The 22,244-nt window shown below is 35.7% G+C and overlaps 1 protein-coding gene across 5 annotated transcripts in view; it reads left to right on the top strand.

Annotated features, from left to right (window-relative positions):
* Positions 1–22,244, top strand: part of CNKSR2 (connector enhancer of kinase suppressor of Ras 2) — a 334,206-nt gene that overhangs the window by 168,474 nt on the left and 143,488 nt on the right. For 3 of the 5 annotated variants that reach the window (XM_036747695.1, XM_036747694.1, XM_036747698.1), the window contains exon 9: positions 14,907–15,053. The exons of the other annotated variants lie outside the window; for them this stretch is intronic. In XM_036747695.1, the coding sequence (XP_036603590.1) occupies positions 14,907–15,053 (147 nt within the window). The remainder of the gene's footprint in view (positions 1–14,906; positions 15,054–22,244) is intronic. 5 annotated transcript variants of the gene reach the window in all.

The following is a 22,244-nucleotide window of genomic DNA, read 5'->3' as shown; positions in this document are numbered from 1 at the left end:
TGTATGATTCAGTTGCTGTGAAATTATTAGATGAAATCCTTCTGAGGAGCCCCCTTAGAGAGGAGGAATTCATAGCAACTAGAGACCATGAATGTCTGAAGGTCTAATATTAATCCCCTATTAACTGTTTAGACTGTATGCAAATCCCTGACTTTTAATTTGTAGTTACTCATAAAATTTTAACATGTATTATTAGTAGTATCTTGATTCCTTATATTAGGTTCTCCAGAGTATAATTCATGTTAATTTTTAAAACAGTTCTTTCAGTTTAATAGTGTATTAATTACATAATATGTTAATTTATATAATCTAATGATTAACCTAAATTAGAACTGGTTTTTTGGAACAGGGAAGACAGGGCAATGGGGGTTAAATGACTTATCCAAGGTCACATAGCTAGTAAGTGTGTCAAGTGTCTGAGGCTGGATTTGAACTCAGGTCCTCCAGACTCCAGGGTCAGGGCTCTACTCTCTGCACCACTTAGCTTCCTCTAGAACTGTTTTAAAAAGTGACCACTCATTATATTCTGATGATCCTAATATAATAAAATGGTTTACACAGAAAATGTTATAGTCTCTATTATAATACTTGAAATGTGCTTCATGGTGTAGTATAATGATTTTATTAGAACAGTTTCCAGATAGGAGTGATTACTTGTTTTAAGTGTTGCTCAGGATCTTAGGGACTACATACATGCGAATTTATTAAAATATATAGCTATATGTATACCTCCAGTATTGCCCTTTTCCAAACAAAAAGTGAAAGGAATAAAGACAGATCACATAGGAGTAACAGAATTAGGACAGAAGATAGGCAATTAATAGATAGTATTAACTGTCTGGAATGAAAAATGAAAAAAAAATTATTGAATTATACATAAACTTATTTAAAGCATTATAAAAGTGAATTTAGTAAGCAATGACAGTTACTGTGGGTTCTTTTTAATTGCCCATGAGTCAATATTACTTCCTGTCTATCAACATGACCACTGCAATTATTATGGTGAGGGGAATTTTTCCATATGGTAGTCAGTCACAGATTCCCCCTTAAATTTTATCTTTTTCTCCCTAAGTCCCTTCTTACAAATCAGGTTGTGGCTTTCTTTTTATTTTTTTAACTATTTAATCATTGGGTATGGCAATGTATCTTCATCTCCAGGCTGACTGAAGATGTGAAAATAAAGATTTCTGAGAATAATTTCATTTTAATCTGTGAAATTATTTGTAATTCTGCAGCAATCCATTGACTGTTACTGTTTCTTTAAGAAACATTCTGTGAATCCGGCAAAGTGCATCTTTGTTTTGTCTTTTTGTTAACAAAGATACTTATTGCTTCATAACTCACATTTTTAAGATGCTTGCACCTCTGTTCATCGCCTGACTTCATTCTAACAGTAACTTGATTTTTTGTATTTTGGCAAAATTACAGAATGTTAGCTATGACAATTCTTGAATATGAGTTTTGATTTTTACAAATATTTAAATTTTCTTGGTTTCTAGATTATGTTGAAGCATAATTCTTACATAGAAATATATGTGTAAATGTATGTATGTATGTTCTGTTCTTTCTCAGAATTGCTAAACGGAACATCTTCATATGAATTTATTTTGTTTCTGTCCTTGGGGTCAGGGTTAGGGAAGATTAAAAAAATGCATGAGCAAATACATGTACTTCTTCCAGGTACAAAATTAATCATGAAATCAAAAATGAAATTAGATATTATAAATTGCACACAAGATCAGTAATGTTAAAATTTTTATATCAAGCAAATTTAATTAATGGGGGCTTTAGTTACCAACCTGATTTATTTTCATTCTTGGGGGGAAAAGTTACTGGGGGAATATATCTTAATATAGATTAGGTGCAACTTTGTGAAAGGGACAGCTATTGTTTTCCCTGGTACCATGGAAGTTAAATGCAGAGAGCTCTTTGAGTCAGTCAAAGTTTGAACACCTTCTACTATGGTGCTGCTACACTCCTTAAAAGAATCTTCTACCCTCCAATTAAAGGTAACCTGTGCCTTTGAGGAATCAGTGCATGTTATAAATGTCCAGGTAATGAAAACAAAATAGGTTTTAAGCTTTAAGAGTATATTACAGGGGTAGCTAGGTGGCACAGTGAGTAGAGCACCGGCCCTGGAGTCAGGAGGACCTGAGTTCAAATCTGGCCTCAGACACTTGAGACATTTACTAGCTATGTGACCTTGGGCAAGTCTCTTAACCCCAATTGCCTTGCCTTCCCCCCTCCAGAAAATAAAAATAAAAAAGTGTATATTACTCATTTATACCATGAGGCCAACTCGGGAAACCAAAGATATCTAGATAGATAGGCACAGATATTCATCTATATGTACATATGTATATATGTGTATGCATACATAACACATATACATGTGCACTGCAGAGAAAGCAGTATATGTGTGTGCATATGTCATGAATTGTACAAACACACATACATACTACCATATTTAAAACAGCAGTACAAAGGGATATCCCCATACTGGCCTTACTGAGTCTATATATTAACTTTTTGAGAGAGGCAGCCATGTTAACAAACCAAAGAAATCTATTAGGAGCCCAGGTTATACCTGTTGGAGATGAAGATTAGACTATTGAAGGTCTGTTACTGTTTGCTATGACCTGGGTGATTTAAGGAAGTATGGGGACGACACTAATGGTCAGTAGCTCAGCCTTCATTCAGTTCCTGCTTAAGAAATCCATCAGATAGTGCCTATTCAGATGCTGGGACATTTGATAGCATGGTACTCGACAGAAGGTTAACAATAAGTGAAAAAAGCAGTGGCTTGCCACAATGATCATTCTGCATAAAACTGGGGCAATACACTTGACTCTCTCGTGTATGTATGTATATTCAACCATTAGCAGTAGGAGATTATGATGTCTTCCATTAAAAGTAACTTAACTCTTTCTTCCCCTATTCATTTGTCTCTCAGGATACAAAAGACTGAAACAAATTTGTACAAATTCAGAATCATGACTTAAAGTTAACTGTACATTTGGGTCAAATAAAATAACAGCTGCTGGGAAGGGCCCAAACTGACTTCCCTCAATCAGTGTTCTTTTGAGTTGGAGTGCATATATTAGAGTAGCTAGTTTACTTTTGGTGTGGGGTCTTTTTTTCTACTACAAAGGAAATGAAATGATTTGTTCTTATTTTTATTGCTTTTACATAAATGGTTTTATAATCTTTCTCAAGGAAATCTTTTTTAGTCTTTTGCTTCACTGAAATATCAATACTAAAATTTTGCTTAGTGTGAGTGAACCATGGATGATTTCTGGCTAATCTTAATTACAAAGTTTCATGTTATGCTAGAAAGAGCTCTTTAGTAGAATGAGTATCCTTCGAAGAGTATTCTTTGATACATTTGACACATGCATAATTCATGACTTACCTCTTTCATTGCAATGAATGAATGATTGTGGAAGGGGCCAGATGAGGGTTCTTCCAAATGTACTGTAGTTTAATATTGTAAACCTTGTTCGTTAATATTGTACTAAAGGGAAAAAAAATTAGGCAAATTTCTTAGACTGGTAATGCTGATTAAAGTCTTAAAAGTATAAATCGTTAAGCATTGCAAGGTCTTTCGTATTAATAACTTCTTCAGGAGACAAAAGTGTATTATAATTTGTTAGTTTTAAGTTGAAATTTGCATGAAATTTTCTACACATCAGCTTGTATCGACCAGTTAAAATGTGATGAGGAGGGTATGCATTAGGAGGGAAATGTTTCTATCACACATTTTAAAATTATCTTTGTAATGTTGCAAAGGAACAGAACGCTGCAGAGAATATGTCCTCACTTGGAACATCTGCTACAAGCACCATTTACTAGTTTTAGTGGAAGGGTTTTATGTTCAATTGAGTTTTTTCATGATTTTCAAAAGGATCAGGAGGATATTCTTCCAGAGATGAATAATACCAACACAGATGGCAAGATACATCCCTTGGAAAAGTCTGCCTTTTTAAAATTTCACTTCCCAGGATATTTTAACTTCACATTGACTATAACTTCTATTGTATATGTATTATGTATAACTTTCTAGCTACATTGATGGCAAATTTTACTCTCTACCTTGTTGGCCAGAGGGAGGATCTATAATTTTCCATATGTGGACAGAGAACGTTATGCTGCCCTATCATAATTCTCTCACATGTATCATAACCCTAAAAAGGAATAGGTGAGGAGAGCATCCCAGAATGAGCCAGACAGAGCTAAGTTTCTTCTGTCAGTGACCACACAGGGGATATTATGGTACTTTCTACACTCGAAGGGGGTATGTTGAGCCTTATATAGATAACAGAATTAGGGAGTTAAATATAGGCAACCTATTCACCAGCTCCTTCTAGGAGCCTCCATTCTTGAAGCACATACTTTAAAAAAATAGTAAACTCAGAGAGGAACTGAAGAAATGTACCTTCCTCCCTTCTTTGAAGAGGCCAGTAACTGTGGATGTGGAATATTTAATAAACTGTAGTATACAGTTGATGTGCTGGTTGGTTTTGGAGAATTCCTTTTGTTTTTAAATTAATCCTTTGTTATAAGGGATAGTTAATGGGGAAGTTGGGATAGGTACATATTATAAATGAAAGTGATGTCAAAACAAAAGCCATATGTAAAAAAATAAGATTTTTAAATGATGTTAGGAACAGTCAAAGCATGAATGCTAGACATGATAAACTATATAGTCTCTCATTCAAGGATCAACATAGCTAATTTGGGGAGGTTCATCACCAGAGTGGCCACAGTGTGACTAATTTCTTGGTCACAACAATAATTTCTTGGTCACAACTATATTAAAGAGCATCTACTGAATCACAGAGATGGTACCATCTTTATTAGTAGAGGGAGTACCCCCAGCAAAGAAATTATAGGTGTATTTCCAGTATTTAATCACTTCTTAGGTCAAAGAGTTCTTTATGCTCATTCAAAAATCCCTATTCCTTCAGTCTGTCTGTTTTGTGTTACTTAGCCCTCTATAAAGAACAAACCATGGTTAATTCCCATTTCATAATAATTTCATTCATTTGAAGGCATTAGTAGTTGACCTCCTCTTTTCTAGTATGAGTACTCCTATTTTGTTCTGCCAGGCCACATCATGTTGGAAGGCCATTGAACTTAGAGTCAAAAGTCTAGCTTTCAGTCTTGGCTGTTTACCTACTTCCTTTTCAGTCTTGGGCAAAACATTTGGCTTCAGCCTCATCATCTGTAAAACAGGGATTCCTCAGTCCTCCTCTACCTCTAAATCCAATGACCTGTTTAATATCCCCTTAATCAGTATTTTCATCCTCCCTAGAACAACTGTAGATGTTTCACATCCCTCTTAATGGTGACCTCGATTGTAGACCATGCTTTTAAGACCACAATTAATGCTGTGTGAAAAAGGAGAGGATTACTTTCTCTGCCCTGCATGGACAATTTACTTTGAGCTCTCTGGCTTTAGTTTCTTTAGCTCTCAGTTGGTATTGCAGCAAAATATTATTAGCTCATTTTCAACTTGTGCTCTGCTATGACACCCCCCAGACTTTTTCTATCATATTATTAAACAGTTCTTTTCCTTCTTGTACTTGTGTGGGGCCTGTCCAAAGCAAAATGTTGCTGCTCCTCCTGGCACGTGATACCCCATTATCCGTTGGCCATTTTGTTTTCCCTGAGTATTAACAGCAGCTGATGGGCAGGCATTAGGCATAGGATAGGATAGGATAGGATAGGCATTAGGCCAAGTGTTGTTGGACTTTTCCTGAGGGAATCCATGTGAGAATCCTGACTTTTGCACAACTAGAGATGTGAAAACTGATTAAAGGTAACAGTAACTCAAAGAAGTTCACTGCATCCATTTCTATAAGAGGCCAAGTATATCCTTGTATAAATTAAATGCAGGTTGTTCTTCCAGGGAGAGGAAGAGGTGAAAGAGCTTAAAGGAAATCTCTGTACTAAAGCTTATGACAGGATGAAGAATTCCTGGATAAAACAGAAAAAAATTAATCCATGAAGGGAGTCAGGAAACATAAAATGTGGGAAGTGTAGGAAAATAAATTTCGAATGACTGTAACTCTATTGCATATGTTTTACTTTTCCCCTAGAAAGTAGATCTAGGTTTTCTGAGAAGGAATCAGAAATCCTTGCTTCATGGAAATGTAAGTAGGTACTGGAAGGTTCAGGGAAACCTATTAGTGGCCTAAATAAAAAGACACACAATGGTCCTCAGTAGTGCCTGCTGGGCAGTATGACCATGTACATAAGTACACATGTAATCAGTGGGTGTTCTGTCTTCCTGGTGATTATATTTAAAACATGACAAAGAACCGCTCAAAATTAACAAATCTACTTACCTCTACCTACTTTTAGTGATTTGTGAATCTGCCCAGTTTTTGAAAATGGTAGAAAGGGCTTCTTAAGTCCTAGGAAGAAAAATTAAGGACTCAAGCTCACACATGGTGCTATTGTTACATCTTTTAATTGAAAGCTGGCATTTTGGAAATGAGGGGATTATGTACCAACCGATAATCTTATTTGACGATCCTCTATTAATATTAAGTGAAGTAGGAAATAAGGACACACGTGGTCACCAAAGGTATTTGCCCCTGTCATGAAGAGAGTCCAAACTGTAGAAGAGAAGGTACCCAGAGATTTTGATGTCTCTAAGTTCCTGTTTGTGCATGACTGGGTATGCATGACCACCAAGCCTTCCCGAAATATGACAGACTCCTTAAGGAGATTCCCTAAAAGCTGAGTAACTTCTATTATGGAGATTTCAACTTAATAGCATAAAAGACTCCATAACAATTAAAGCTATCTGAAAAGAGAATAATTTTCTTCATTAGGGAGCAAGTTTTTATAAGTTTTTTTGGAGAGGCAGAATTAGTTAAGGCGTTTGGAAGAACCAAGATCACTCATGTGTAGAGGTGACTGCTGTGTTCTGTAGAATTTTTTACCAGATGATTTCCAGAGCTCCTTTCAACTCTGAGATACTGTTCTTTGACTCTATAAGTGATATGAAACATGATTGACTGGTAGGTGACAGTGATTTTGATCTTCCTAAACATATATATTAGACCATGGAGTATGTAAATAGTGTTATATTTTACTAAATTGCTAAGACAGTGACGTATTTTCTATGAGTTAGTATATTCAGGTGATTCTGACCAGACCAGTAGACCCATAACTTAATTTAAATAAGTAGATGAAAGCTGGAACTGCTCAAAAAAAATTGTTTCAGATAGTCTCCAAAAGAAAAGTCCTTGTCGTAAAAAAAAAAAACCAAACTACCTCTCCATTTCTTCAACTTGCTTCCTTCTATGAACACATATTCTTTGAATCCATCCAATGTCTATTACCTGTCATAATCACATTTCTAGACTTTCTTGTTGGAAGGCACCAAGGGAAAAATCCTTTTGATGAAGCCATGGTGATACTTAGCAATCACCAATTCTGCAAACCTTCATAAAACGCACATTCTAGAATTTTGTCAGGAAAAGAAACTAACCTCACTTAGTTCCTTCGCATGGTCTCTCCAAGATATCGTAGTGTCTCAGTAATAATACCTCTCAGTTCTGAGCCTGGGGACTTGAAGTCAAGCTGGGCAGTCAGGTACCTTCTTATTGGCTCCTTGCTTATCTTGCATTTCAACTCTTAAGTAATCATTTCTGTTTTGATCCTTCCTGTCTAGTGTATATACTAATGGCTAGACTATCCGATAGTAATCAAGAAGCCAGCCAGGCTTTCCATGGATTCCACCACACTTTGGTTAAGTCACCAGCTCTCCTTGAAACGTGCCTCCTTTTTTCCCCATCTTTTAAAAGGATATTAAGGGAGAAAGAACACTTTATCTGGAGTTGGGACCTGAGTTCAACCTCTAGTTCTGCTACTTAATATGATATTGCACAAGTAATTTAACTTTATAGACCTCAGTTTCCACATTTGTAAATCAAAGGATTGAACTAGCAACTCTCTAAGGTTTTCTGGCCATTATGCCCCTCTCTCAGAGTTTCCCCTTTTCATCACATGACATTTAAAAAGCTTGCTTCCTTCATATATTAATTCCCTTTTGGGGGCATAGGATCGATTACTAACATTTACTGGCTACCTACCAAGTGACTGTCTTCTGTTCCTTTCTTTTTTATATCTCTAGCACTTAGAATAGTGCTGGATACATAGTACCTTCAAGACTTATCAAATAGTAGGTGCTCAATGAATGCTCATTGACTGGCTGCTTAACTGACTGGTTAGGTCTATAATTCTCAGTTACTACAAATACCCGTTAGTAAAATGCTTTTTGTCAATTTTTGACGTTCCCTTTCCTTACTCGTTTCTGCAGAGCAGAGTATATCAAATCTCCTGACCTAGCAGAGCATTTTTAGAACTGGAAAGGATCTTTTTATAACATTGGTTCTTAAACTGGGGTCTATGGACCATGCTCCCCATGAGGACCATGGATAGACTTCAGGGGGTCCCTGAATGTGGATGGGAAAAATTACATCTTTATTTGCACTGGCCTCTAACTAAAAATTAGCATTCCCTTCCACTGACAATGTAGGCAACAAATATTGTTCTGATAAGGGTCCATAGATTTTATCATACTGACATAGGGGTCTGTGACACAATGATAAGATGGAGAAGTCCAGTTATAAAATATCTAATTTGACCTCTAGAATTTTATAGATGAGCAAACTGGGAGCTTAGAAGTCTCCCTCTCTCTTGGGATTCAAATCTTTGGGCCTACATTTACATGTGTCTATTTTCTGACAACTCTCCTCCATTATCATCAAAGAAGATATTCAGTAAGTTCCTGTTGTTTGTATTTTCCCATAGCTGACTTGTTACTTAATGTCATGCTCTCCATCTTTCTGGAATAGCCTCCCACATCCCATATACTGAATCACCTTCCTCCTCTCACCAAGACTCTCTTCACAATCCATCTCATGTCCTTTTTAGATGAGCATAATGAGAATTGTATTATTTCCAATGGAACCGAAGAGAGTTAGAAATTTTCTTTCCTTGTGGGCTCTACTCTAGAGCTCTGTCTAAAAAGGATAGAAATTCAATGTGGGGCAAAAGGAGAAAAAAAATTAATGGTAAATTATACTGCCTATCATTTTGTTATGCAAATGAGGTTATTAAATGCTTTTGCCAACTATAAAGTACTATGTCATTCATTAATTAGTTAGTAAGGTGTTATAGGAGGGATTCACACTCTTTAAAAAGTTGAAGTAGCCAGTTCTTTGATTTTAGGTTACTATTTATGCACAACTAAATTAAAGTGACCTAGTACCAATCTTAACAATATGACACCTCTAGAGATTACTAGAGATACATTGGAATTTTGCAAGAATAATCCAGTCCTGATAGGCAATGACTGTAGTAAAAGTTGTTTACCTTTATTCTCTAGCTCATAAAGAGAAGCTATGATTTTTGTGAGTTTAAAGTTATTTGAATTTGGAGGGTCTTCCAGATCAGCTGTGAGGAAGAGGAGCAAGTGATTTTATTGAAATAGAATACAGCTGAAAAGAATGAAGCACTGTTGGAGTTGTCCAAAAGAAAAAGAAGGGCCCAACATCTATGGAATTGGACATCATGGGATATGGGAGAAAAAAATGTTAGTAGACTGACATTTCAGAAACATAGGCCTACTAATATTCTTCCCTCCTAAGGAACTTCCTAGAATATTTAGAAATTTTTTTCTCTCTTAACTCCTATATGAAGCATTTAATGGAACTATCATGTTCCTATCTTTGGTAACTGAGAAATCTTCGAAGTTCTACTTAGTTCTGGATGCTCAGGAGAGCTCATGGTGGCCATCAAGAGTTGGAACTGAGTTTTTTCTCAGATCATTAAAAATGTATTTTGATGCCTTCCTGATATATCTGACAGCCTTAAGTCATGGATTTCAGGCCTGATGAGGACATTAATTTTAAAAATCTATCTCCAAACAGTGAATTTATGCTCCTTTATATTAGAGTATCAACGAATATAATTCTTCCGTCTCACATATTTTCCCTCCTTTAGCATTCTAAAGAATAATAATAATAATGATAAGGAGCTCACATTTATGTGGTGTCTACTGTATGCCAGTACTTTACAGTTAAGCACTTTACAGTTATTATCCTCACAACAAATCCTGAGAGAGATAGATGCTATTATTATCCCCATTTTAAAGAGAAGAAAACTGAGGCAAATGGGATAAGTGACTTGCTCAGGGTCACACAGTGTTGGAGCTCTGATTTGAACTCAGGTGTTCCTGACTACTATACCATATCTACTATGCCACCTAGTTGCTTCAGAGAATTTGGCTTTCTGTTTCTGTACTTTTTACTGAACTTTCCCATCATTTAACAAACTATATTAATTAGTTACTTCTTCATATGGACAAATTTCTAGCTAATGTATTTCTGTTCTTGGGATAGGTCCTAGTTCTTGTTTCTGCTTGGTTTTAAAATGTTGTTTAGCTATGGGCAATGGTTCAAGGAAGATTGTAGAGAGCTACTCGGTGTGATTACTATCTAATGTTTGGAGATCCTCAGATCCACTGATTTCCTTAGAATTAAATAACCACTCCCATTGCCAATCTTCCATACATCAGAATGTAGCATTGGTGTTCTCAGTTATTGAGGGCATAACATTATGACAGTAAAGACAAAAGAATGCTAGGTGGGAGGATTTAGAATCTAGATCAAATTTCATGTGGAATAACATGTCAGATTCTTAATCTCTCTCTGCATAAATTGTTCACTTAAATCACCTGAGAAAAAGAGGTGAAGAATGTTGCATTTCCTATATTTCTAGTGCACTTTTCTTAGGCCTCTACTACCTTGAAATGATGACACTTGCCTTAACCAAACCAACGGCATGGATGACTAAAGAAGTTAAGGGAAGAAGCTAATGACACTTTTGTCTTTCAAATCTGATATTCCTTCCCCCTTTTATTTGCTTACACACGTAATCACATGAAACATTTCCATATTAGTCATTTTATACAAGAAGACTTGAATAAAAAAAAGAATGAAAGTAAGTAAAAAAAAATAGCATGCTTCAGTCTGTATTCAGACAGTATCAGTTCTTTCACTGGAGACGGGTAGCATACTTCATCATGAGTCCTTTGGGATTGTCTTGGATCATTGTATTGCTGAGAATAGTTAAGTCATTCACAAGTAATCATTGTACAATGTTGTGGTTACTGCGTATAATGTTCTGATTCTGCTCACTTCACTTTGCATCAGTTAATGTAAGTCTTTCCAGTTATTTTTTTTCTGAAATCATCCTGCTTATCATTTCTTATAGTACAATAATATCCTTTCACAATCATATACCACAGCTAGTTTAGGGCTATTTCCCAATTGACAGGCATCCTCTAAATTTCTAATTCTTAGCCATCGCAAAAAGAGCCGCTATAAATATTTTTGTACATGTGGGTCCTTTTCCCCTTTTTTATGTCTTGGGGATATAGACCTAGCAGAGGTATTACTGTGCACAGTTTTATAGCTCTTTGGTCATAGTTCCAAATTGTTCTCCTGAATGATTGGATCAGTTCATAACTCCACCAACAATGCATTAGTGTCCCAGTTTTCCCACATCCTCTCCAACATTTGTCATTTTTCTTTTTTGTCACATCAGCCAATCTGATAGGTATGAGGTGGTACCTCAGAGTTGCTTAAATTTTCACTTCTCTGATCAGCAATGATTTAGAGTATTTTTCGTATGTTCTTTGTCTGAAAACTGCCTGTTCATATCTTTTGATCATTTATCAATTGGGGAATGACTTGTATTTTTATAAATTTGACTCAATCCTTTATGCATCTGAGAAATTAGGCCTTTATCAAAGATTACTGTTGCAAGAAAAATTTCCCCAGTTTTCTGCTTTCTTTCCATTGTGGTTTATTTGGCTTTGTTTATGCAAAAACTTTCTAATTTCATATAACCAAGATTTTCTATTTTTCATTTTGTAATGCTCTCTGTACTTTCTTTGGTCCTAAATTCTTCTCTTATCAATACATCTGACAAATAATCTTTTCCATGTTCTAATTTAAAGCTTGTGACTTTTAACACATCGATGTATTATTAGCTGTTGAAAATGGATATACTGAAAGAATATGTGGCCACCTAGAGTTGCCCGTATTACAGTGACTGCATTTTATGCTTAAATAACTCTTGGAATAAAATAGTAGCTTATTGAAATCGTTGCTCTTTTTTATCTTTTAGCAGCAGTTCTTGCTTAGGGATATTTTCTATTTCTCCAAGTTGGAACTCAATCGTCCAGTTGCTTCCTCATCTGTCCTGCCTAAGTGGCCTTCCTTCGTAGGAAGGACAGACACTGGAATGCAAATTCACGTCGTATTTTCTTCTTCCAGTGCAGAAATGTTTCTATGACGTCCTGATTACCAAACACATCAGTGTATGCCTTTGCAGAGAATTCCTTCTTAAAGTATAGTAAGGCCTTTTCGCAGCTCCATCACTGTAGGTGATCCTTGTTAATTGAATTCTCAAATGAGTTCATATATTTGAAAATACTTTGGGAAGAATGCAAAGCTTTTGGCAAACATTTAGTGGAATCATCATCACCATGGAGCCTTGGATCGCTCAGCTCTTCTTGGTGTTGTCATTGTGGTTGTTGTCATTGTTTTAGTTGTGTTCAACTCTTTGTGACCCCGTTTGGGATTTTCTTGGCAAAGATACCGTAGTGATTTTCCATTTCCCTCTCCAGCTCATTTTACAGATAAGCGAACTGAGGCAAACTGGGCTCAGTGAATTGCCCAGGGTCACTCAGCTAGTGTCTGAGGCCAGATTTGAACTCAGAAAGAGGAATCTTCCTGACTTCAGGCCTGGCACTCTATCCATTGCACCACCCACCCATCCCTATTTAGGATTTAAATTTAGACCTTGAAGGAACCTAGTCCAATCCCCTCATTTTATAATTCAGAAAACTGAGATCCAAAGACATAATAGCACTTATACATGTTCACACAGCTAATAAGATGCAGAGGTGGGAAGGAAACTCAGCTATTCTGATTCTAAACCCAAAACTCTCATTTGACCATCCCTTTTTGGAATCCAAATTCCTTACCTTCATCCTCTTATCTCTCCTCCCAATTCAAAGGTAATTGGGATTTATAGAACATTCTTCTATTTACGTTTAATTCAACTATAAAATGTGGTTCCACTTTATCCCTTATCCCTTTATCAATTATCCCTTTCATATTTCTGTCTTTTAAGAATAATTCTAAACTGAAATCAAGTTATATCAATCAATACATATTTATTAAGCACCTTCTACATAAGAAGAAACTACTGAAAACCCACCATGCTGTCCTGCATCATCCTAAACTAACTCCTTCCTGAGCTACTTTCTCATCACAACTTCTGAGTGTTCTATGTTGCTTTTGTTCTATGTTGCTTTTGTTGGAAGAAACCAGCCAACCTAAGAAGGGGCAAACGGTCCCTCCTTATACGCAGCTGACTAACAGAAAACTTGCTTTATTTTCCTGAGGACTAGGAAGAAATTAGGCAGACTGCTAAATGTAGGTTTTTAAGTTCTCCTCTCAAGTCAAACTAACTTGAGACCTAAAGTACTTTTCAGAAGAAATTCTGACAATTGCGGTTATATTTGTGGGAGAGAAAACTGTTTGTTTGGGTTTTTTAATCTTTGCTAAGTGTAAGATTTTCAATGAACTTCAGGGTAATAAGAAAAAATTGGCATCTGTTCCCAGCCCCTCCTATGAAACTGGGTTCCAGGATTTCAACTGTTTGATGTTCTATCATAAGTCAATACATAAAAAAATTAATGGAAATAGTGCTCCCTATTTTTTAGAAAAGAAAAAAGGACACCGAGTGAAGTAATTTAGAAGGGCTAATAGTTAAGCAAGATTTTGGAGGATTGCTCAAGTGCTTCGTTGTAATCAGATAACATGTTAGGGGATGGCATTCAAATAGGGTAGCTTCATTAAATCCTACATATTGCATCTGAAGTTTATGGGCTCATTTGGCATATCACTGCAGCAGCTGTTGCATGCAAGTCGCATTACCTTGTCATTTTTATTCTAGTTTTATGGCCCAGTAAAAGATGTCTTTTATTGAATCTTTCTTCCATACATCAGAAAACGTAGCCTTGGTGTTGTCGGCACCAGTTACCGAGAGTATAACGTTAGCCCCATTCGGAAGTAGAGGCAAAAGAACCACGTAGACGTAAAAGAGGATGAGGGAGGGAGGCAATCGTAATTCAGTATTTAAGTTCAGGAGGTTGTTTAGGCTTGTTCCATAATTTTTGTTCTGTCATATGAGTGCTTAGAGAGAGTGCCTGGCAGAGTGAATAGAAGGCTAGCCTCAGAATCAGGAAGATGTGGGTTCGAGTCCTGTCTCTGGCACAACCTGGCTATGTGACTCTGGACAAGTTACTTTACCTCTCCATGTCCCCATGTAACTCTCTGACCACGAGTTGGAAAGCATCTGTGACCTACACTGATAGATCAGGTTTTCTCATAAGGAATTCCCTATATGAATGAATAACAAATCTGTGCTTCCACTCTTCCTCCCCACAAAGAAAAATGAGTACTTAATTTTAAAATGCCATTCATGGTTTGGACTAGAGAGAAGAGTAATCTCAATTGTGGCATTGCTTTCCATTGTAACTTCCTGTTTTCCATACAGAATGTCTGTTGTAGCCTTTGGTCTTCTGTGGTAAATGTCTTTTGTATTGCCTGGTAACAGATCGTATTAAGATAACTTGGTTAATCAATTCAAAGATTCATTGTTTTTGTTGTTTCTTTGAGTTTAAAGCCTAAAAATGTTTATGGTGGTACACCTATGATGTCATTTTTTACTAATCTTATTAAAGGGGGAAACATGGAATCTTGAATGCTGTGCCTCAATTTTATTGTGATGATTTTGCTGGTTACCAGGTGGGGTGGCAGTTGAAAAATTTGGTGAATGCTCTACGAGAGGACCCGAGTGGTGTTATCTTAACTTTGAAAAAGCGACCTCAGAGCATGCTTACCTCAGCACCAGCTTTACTGAAAAATATGAGATGGAAGCCCCTTGCTCTGCAGGTAATGAAGCTTAATCATAAGTCATACACCATCATTTTAGCCATAGATTACCGCAGTGATGCTTCTTTATTATTGTGCCTCATCCCAGCAGCACATGGATTAACTTTGTATGCTTTGGAAAATTTGTTTGTGAAATGATCGCTTCACAGCTTGCCCTGCTAGGCTCAATTGTGGTCAAATTTGTAGGGTTATTATAATTAACTTCTAGTCTATAAATGGCCTTTCCCCTCTCCCCTCCCACCTCTTCACCAATTGATTTATAGACATTTGAAGCATTATCCAGAGAACCACAGGATATCTCCTGTGGAAAGATGCATAAAACATGAAAGTGTATGGTTTCTTTTTGTGCAATGACACTTACTTCTGAAGGTTTGATTTTTGCATGCCACACACACACATACATATGCATGCACACACACACAGAGTTTAGACACAGCTAAATCATAGCTTGCAGAATAATTTTTGAATGTCACAACAGAATGACTTATAATATCATAAAGAAAATGAGTTGCACTTTAGTTCTGAAAATATAGCCAATTAAAAAGTTTGAATTGACCCTTTCTTTCATCATCTCCTTCAAATAATAATAATAACAATATAAATAGGTGGATAAAATTAGTGTGCCAAAAATTTGGAAATCATTGCATTGGAATCTCAGTGTTTTATTTCAGCAGGAACTATCATCATGATATATTACTCTGGACATTGTTAAAATGATAGTCATTAAGAAACAGATATCTACAGGGTAATGAAAGTACATCATTGACTGATGAAAGATGAAAAAAATCCCCCCATTATGACTAAGACATAATCTTTAATCACATTACAGAAGGACTTCTTTTTTCTTTAATGAAATCTCCAATTTAAAAAAGACTATTATCCTGTCTGAAGAAAGAGTAGATTTTGAAAAAAAACTGAAGTGCCCCATAGAACGTTGTGCATTGTCCAGGTTAAAAAAGAAAAGTAAGACATGGAAATATCATTGCTGTCACTGCAGCTTAAAATATTAACAAGTTCTATAATTGTCCCTAATACCTTCTGTAAATTACTTTCTAATAGCTAAACTTTCCACCATCTTTCAATGTGAACAGCTCTATACATTTTATGAAGTTGTGCTGTGCATTGGAACAAAGTTTCACACTGTAGTTGAACCACTTGAACAAATCATTGGATTGTTTCTATGATAAGGTCTTAGAATTTCTGCATCTCTTTTTTTCCTTGAAAGAATACATATGTAAGCTACCAACAGTAACTAATGTATACATTCTTTTTAGTGTTTAAAGATAATCTGCTGAACTACAAGATCAAACATTGGAATGATTCATTGAAACAAATCTTAGCATGTTAGAACTGGGCACTAGATGCTCTCCCATCATTTCATGGCATTCTAATTACTCACTGCATCATAAGTTGCTTTGTTCTTCCACCCTATTGTTTCCCATTGGCATAGCTTACATGGAAGATCCTTCATCAGGGTCTAATGGGTGGGGGTCATAGTTGAGATGAAAATGAAGGCCATTTTTTCAGAGATTGCCTTCATTTTCCATGAATTTGTAATGATACTGAATAATTCTTTTTAGCCCCTCATCTCTCATTTCAAACACCAAACAATCCATGTTCTGTGCACATTATTCACAAAGAATATCTTGACTAAAGATATTAATGATTTTTCCCCCTACTTTTAGAATGTGGCTACAAACACAAAATGAAGTGGAGAATTAAGGTAACTACAGTATCCAAATAAGAATCACTTTTGACTGAACTGAAATAATTAAGGGAAGAGTATCTTCTTCAATTGAATAACTGCTCTATTTACCTCCCTTTCTCAAGTCCATTTTGTACACATGTTGAGAAAATAGGAGAATGAGAACATTGATAGAGGACTGCTTCAACCTATTCTTCATGCCCGAATTATCATAGAATAAACCTAAAACCATTTTAGACCTGTTCCCTAGACACCAAGGCATCTGGACCATTAGCTCACTAAATGAGTTTATTCCTCAGTGTCCTCTTATTGTAGCTAAGTGTTATTCTCAGGGTCATATTTTTCACATGGCTCTAACAGACCAAGATGGCACTGAAATTCTAGGACCTACGTCCACGTGTTGTGTATAGATATTTTTTGCAAGTGACTTGCTTTGGTCATGGAAAATAAGATATAGAGAAGTCACCATTCGATCCTTTCTGTAATGAGTAAATCTTTACAACTAGTGGCGTCAAGGATACCCTTATGATGAAGAGGCTGTGTGTTGTGAGATTTAAGGGGTAAGGAAAACTGTCTGTTCTACCATGAACATTTCCCCAGTATCTATTGCAGAGTTATCTGATTCATCCATGAGGTCAGATTTTGATGGGTACAATCACAAAGAAGTGACTCTAGAGGTAGAAGATGTGAGATAAAATCTAGGCGCTGACACTGCTTATGTGATCTTGGGCAAGCAACAAAGTCCTTGGGTCTCAGTTTCCTCTAGCAAAGTGAAAAGTATTGGACTAGGTAGTTTCTAAGGTTTCTTCTAGCTCTAAAACAATCAGTAAATAAACAATTATTAAGTGCCTACAGTGTGCTATGGGCTGGAGACACAAAAAAAGTCAAAAAACAGTCCATGCCCTCAAGGAGCCTAAAACCTAATGGAAGAGACAACATGTGAACAAATATGTACAGAACAAGCTGTATACAGGTTAAATAGTAAATAACTAACAGGGGTAAGACACTAAAATTAAGAGGGGTAAGAGAAGGTTTTCTATGAAAAGGTGGGATTTTAGTTGGGACTTCAGGGAAGCCATGAAAGACAATAACGAGAGCGGAGGAGGGAGCGTCCCAGGCATGGAGGGAAAACGCCCATAGCTGAAAGATGCAGTGAGTGTCTTCCATGATCCTATGCTAGGAGAAAGGAAAGGGTAAGAAAATGGTAGATGATAAGGGAAAATGTACCTACCTCCTCCCCAGCTAAAGCCTGTGAATGGCTTTGTACTTTAGTAGCAAAATGGTTCTGTTGGCATTCTCACCTAAGGAATAAGTGCTAAAATTAACAGCATTGAAGATCTGCAGAATAGGAATAAACACTAATATCATTTTCAAGATGTCTTCTTATGATGCTAATACATACAAGTACATGGACATCCAGGATCCTCATTTAATCATTTAAATTTGTGATAGTACAGAGTCCAGAATAGAGAAATTGTCTTTGTTCTCTTTTGGCTTCATTCTTATCATATCATCACTACCACTGGAAGCCTCAAAACTCTGAAAAAATGAGGGAGAGTATAAAATTCTCAATATCATTTCTTTGGGTGTTTTTCATTTCAATTATAGTAGATGCTAAAATATTACCCAAAGTTAAATTTTCAAATTTGAGAATTCCAGATGTAGTAAACCCAACAAGACTTTGGCATGTTCACACTCTAATGGAGGAGGGAATGTACAAACAAATACATACAAAGCAAACTATATAAAAGATAAATATTAAATAATGGGGCAAAGGTCCTGCAATTGAGAGTGGGAGAAGACTTCCTGTCTTTATTTTTTCAATTGTCTGATATAAAAGTATGGATAATCAATGAAGAGATGCTAATACATGTGTTCAAATGATTCTTTTAAATACATTTTGTACTTAAGAAATAATTACTTAAATTTTGAGAGGAAATTGTACTGCAAATCCAGAAAAGTAAACCACAAATGAAGGTTATTCCTTTTATTTTAAGCTAAAAACATAAAATCTAATTGCGTTAAGCAAGATTAAAATTTTAATAAAAGTTGTGGAATTTTTTTAGTTTTGCAAATATTAAAAATAGTGATGACTTACAGTAGAAATAGGCCAATGATGGCTTTTGATTTGGGTTCCCTTTGACTCTCCAGGCATGAAGTGGGATGAATTAACAAGAGTAAACCATCCAACCTCCTTAGCACCTCTCGCTGAGAGCAAGTTCTTATTTGGGTATCTCTTGAAACTTGGAAGGCCTGAGAGATAGATAGTTGTTTTCTCAAAAGGTTTATTTTAAGAAGGAAAAGCTCCAGGCCTTCAAACAGCTCCTGTCGCCATGTTTGACACCACCAACAATCTTCTAATGATGTATTAAACAGGTGAAATCTATTTGTTATGAGTTGTCTTTGTTGATAGACATCTATGGATAACCAGACTGTCATCCCAGAAGCCAGGAGTAACACTTTTTCCTTTTAGAGTGAAAATCAGGAATAGATTGCATCTTCTATGCTGAGGTTGGCAAAATCATCCCCTACTTTAGCTGGTAAATTGCACCAAATACTTAGAGGGATAGTGGGAAGAAGAAAAGAACAGTAGGACTTTTTACTGAGGTTCCTTGGCATCAGGGAGAAATCATAATTCAATTGGGGGTTAACCATGGGAATACCTTTTTAGATATAGATATTTTAAAATGATTATCCAAATATCACTTAAATTGGTTCTGCTTAGGACAAATGTCATTCAGGGATTGTGTGGGTGAATTAAATGGACACAGAATGATTTTCTGCAAAGGCAGAATGTTCCTTGAATAGATTATTGGAATTTTGGATTTTTTTCATAATGCATAGTGTCAAAAAATCTCTCCTTAGAGAAAATATCCTGAAATGACAACTGAAATTGGTAGAGATACACATTAAGTGTGCAGATAGCTCTTTGACCCTCAACTCTGCATAATGCAAGGTCAAGCTATGTATTCTTGAAATTATATTCATAATCTGTTTTAAATTTTATAATAATTATACTGTATTTCTAATCCATAATATCTACATTGTACTTATTTGTGTGGTTTTGGGTTTTTTCTTCATTGTGACTTTTGCCATAGATATCTATATATCTAAGTGCCAATTTTGCATGATAATGAAATACCTTGGATGAACAGGAGCAAGGTTTTCTTTAAGCATGGGGAGGGAAGGAGAATCCTTTTTAAGCACTGGAAAGAGAATAGCCTTACAATCATTATGCCCAACAAATGGCATTGTTTTCCCAGAATAACTGCTCATGTTAATTATGTAAACATTATGTATGTTAAAATAGAAATTTCATGGATGTATATAATAATAAAATTATTTTCATATAAAACAGCCCAAAATGTTGGCTTAAATAAATGAGTGGTGATAGATTTTAATCTATAAGTGATTTTTGGCAGGTAAAATAGTTTGGGGTTATTATTTTGAGTAGGAAAAAAACTAATGACATGGATGAAGCCAGTGCTATTGATAGAAAGGGGGTGAGAGAATCAATGTTTAACCAAATATGTAATTCTGCCTGACAGTGAGGCTCAAATGATTCCATTTTGCACATATCCAGATAAGTAAATAGCTTCAGGCAGCTGTCACATCACACTGCATTAGCGCATTGTTTCAGCAAATCAAATAAAAAAGACTCAGACACACTTGTGTGTTTTAACTGAAATTAACAAAAGAATAGCATATTATGATTTAGGAAGCTGCCCTATGTCTTCCTACTTTGAGAGCATAAGAATGATATAGAAATTCAAAAGATTTTGCAGAACAATATTGAATATACCCCTAAGAATAAAAGGTGCTATGAAAAGTAAATTACTATACATTCAGAGCAATACAGTATATTCATGAGATGAGTCAGTGGGGTAAATTAATCATTTATGAACTGAAACTCAACCAAGGATTAACAAGAGCCTATGACTTAACATTGTTCTGGTGCTCCATAAGACATATTTTTTGGTGAAAGCCACAGTATATATATATACATTTATATGCATATATATTTGTTAAATTATAGATTTATGTGTAACTATAATCATTTGTTTACAGATGTATGTAAGCATTATTTCTTGGGCAAATTCATAAAGTCATGGGCCAAAAAAATACTATATTACCTAAGTCATTTTGTAGCAAAGGAAAATTTTCTCATGTTCACACAAGAATAATAAAATCTTACCTGTTGCACAATATTTATACACCTGAGAAGCTATCAAACATCTGAAGGGAAGAATCACTAATTTAGGTTTTTTAGTGTCTAAGTATTTTTCAGAATGTTGTAATGGCATGCAAAGTGGGTCCCACTTTGCATGGCATTACAAATGTCTAGCCACTGTATAACTAAGGGGGCAGAGGTGTGTCTCCAATTTTCCAAATTAAAGGTAATGGATGATACAAAGATTGGACACGAAAAACTTAAAATTGTTTCTAATGACCAAAGTCACTGAATCCTTTTGACTTTTAGAAAAATGCTCAAGAATGAGCATCCATTCACATCTCAGTATTCAGAATGATTTAACTTCTCTGGATCATTTCATTGCTTTATCTATCATAAGCTGCCACATTTATATACACGTATAAATCTATACGTATATGTACATATACGTATATGTGTTGATATGTAGTTACATTTTGTGGGACTGGGGAATATAAAGAAGATATATTATCAGTAATAAAAAGATCTATATCCACTCCATCCTGGACAAATGGGAGATTCCAATTTATATGAACCTATGGTGGCCCCAGAGTGATAGCCCAGTTTCCAAACTGGTCTGACCAGATTTCTTTGTCATTTTTCTAGAATGGAACTCAAACTATTGACTGTCATTGCATTAGTTGGTTTGAGTGTAAATGGAGTCTATTTAATTTACTTCAAGATATCCTTTGAATTAGAAGTTTCATGTATAGTGTTCTTTAGCTGTGTAAAGGTACATTCAAAATCAGTAGGTTGGGAGGCAGCAAAAGCAAAATAGGCTGATCAAGATGGCAGCTAAACTGATTTAGATAAAAGCATGATCTAAAAATTGTCCAGAATACATGGGATGCAGAGCTTGAAGGGACCTTATAGCCAGAATCATGGTATTTTTCTTGAGGTAAAGATGAAGGGCACTGACCAACCCTTTCATTTTGGAGATGAGGGCCTTGTAAGGAGTGAAGCAATTAACTTAATGTCACACACTTAGCAAATGAAAGAGCTAGAATTGTAACCCAAATTCTTGCTTGCTTGTAAGGACTCTTTCCTGGCATCTGAGGCCATGCGTGTTTCAGAGAGAGTTCTCTCAAATCTAGCTTCTTCCAGGAGTACTTGACAAAACAATAAAACAGGTAGGTCCAATAAGAAAGTTTCAAAGAGAATACAGCAATCTGTTGCAACATTGAAAAGAGTATTCAAATAATGTTGAACATGGATGAAGGAGGTAGTGAAAATTTTATAATACTACATTTTCAGAGCATTATATAAGTGGTTCCCA

Source organism: Trichosurus vulpecula, chromosome 2, assembly GCF_011100635.1.
Source record: "Trichosurus vulpecula isolate mTriVul1 chromosome 2, mTriVul1.pri, whole genome shotgun sequence".
Taxonomy (NCBI): domain Eukaryota; kingdom Metazoa; phylum Chordata; class Mammalia; order Diprotodontia; family Phalangeridae; genus Trichosurus; species Trichosurus vulpecula.
Note: the sequence above shows the minus strand (reverse complement) of the source record. Positions and strands in the feature narration are given on the sequence as shown.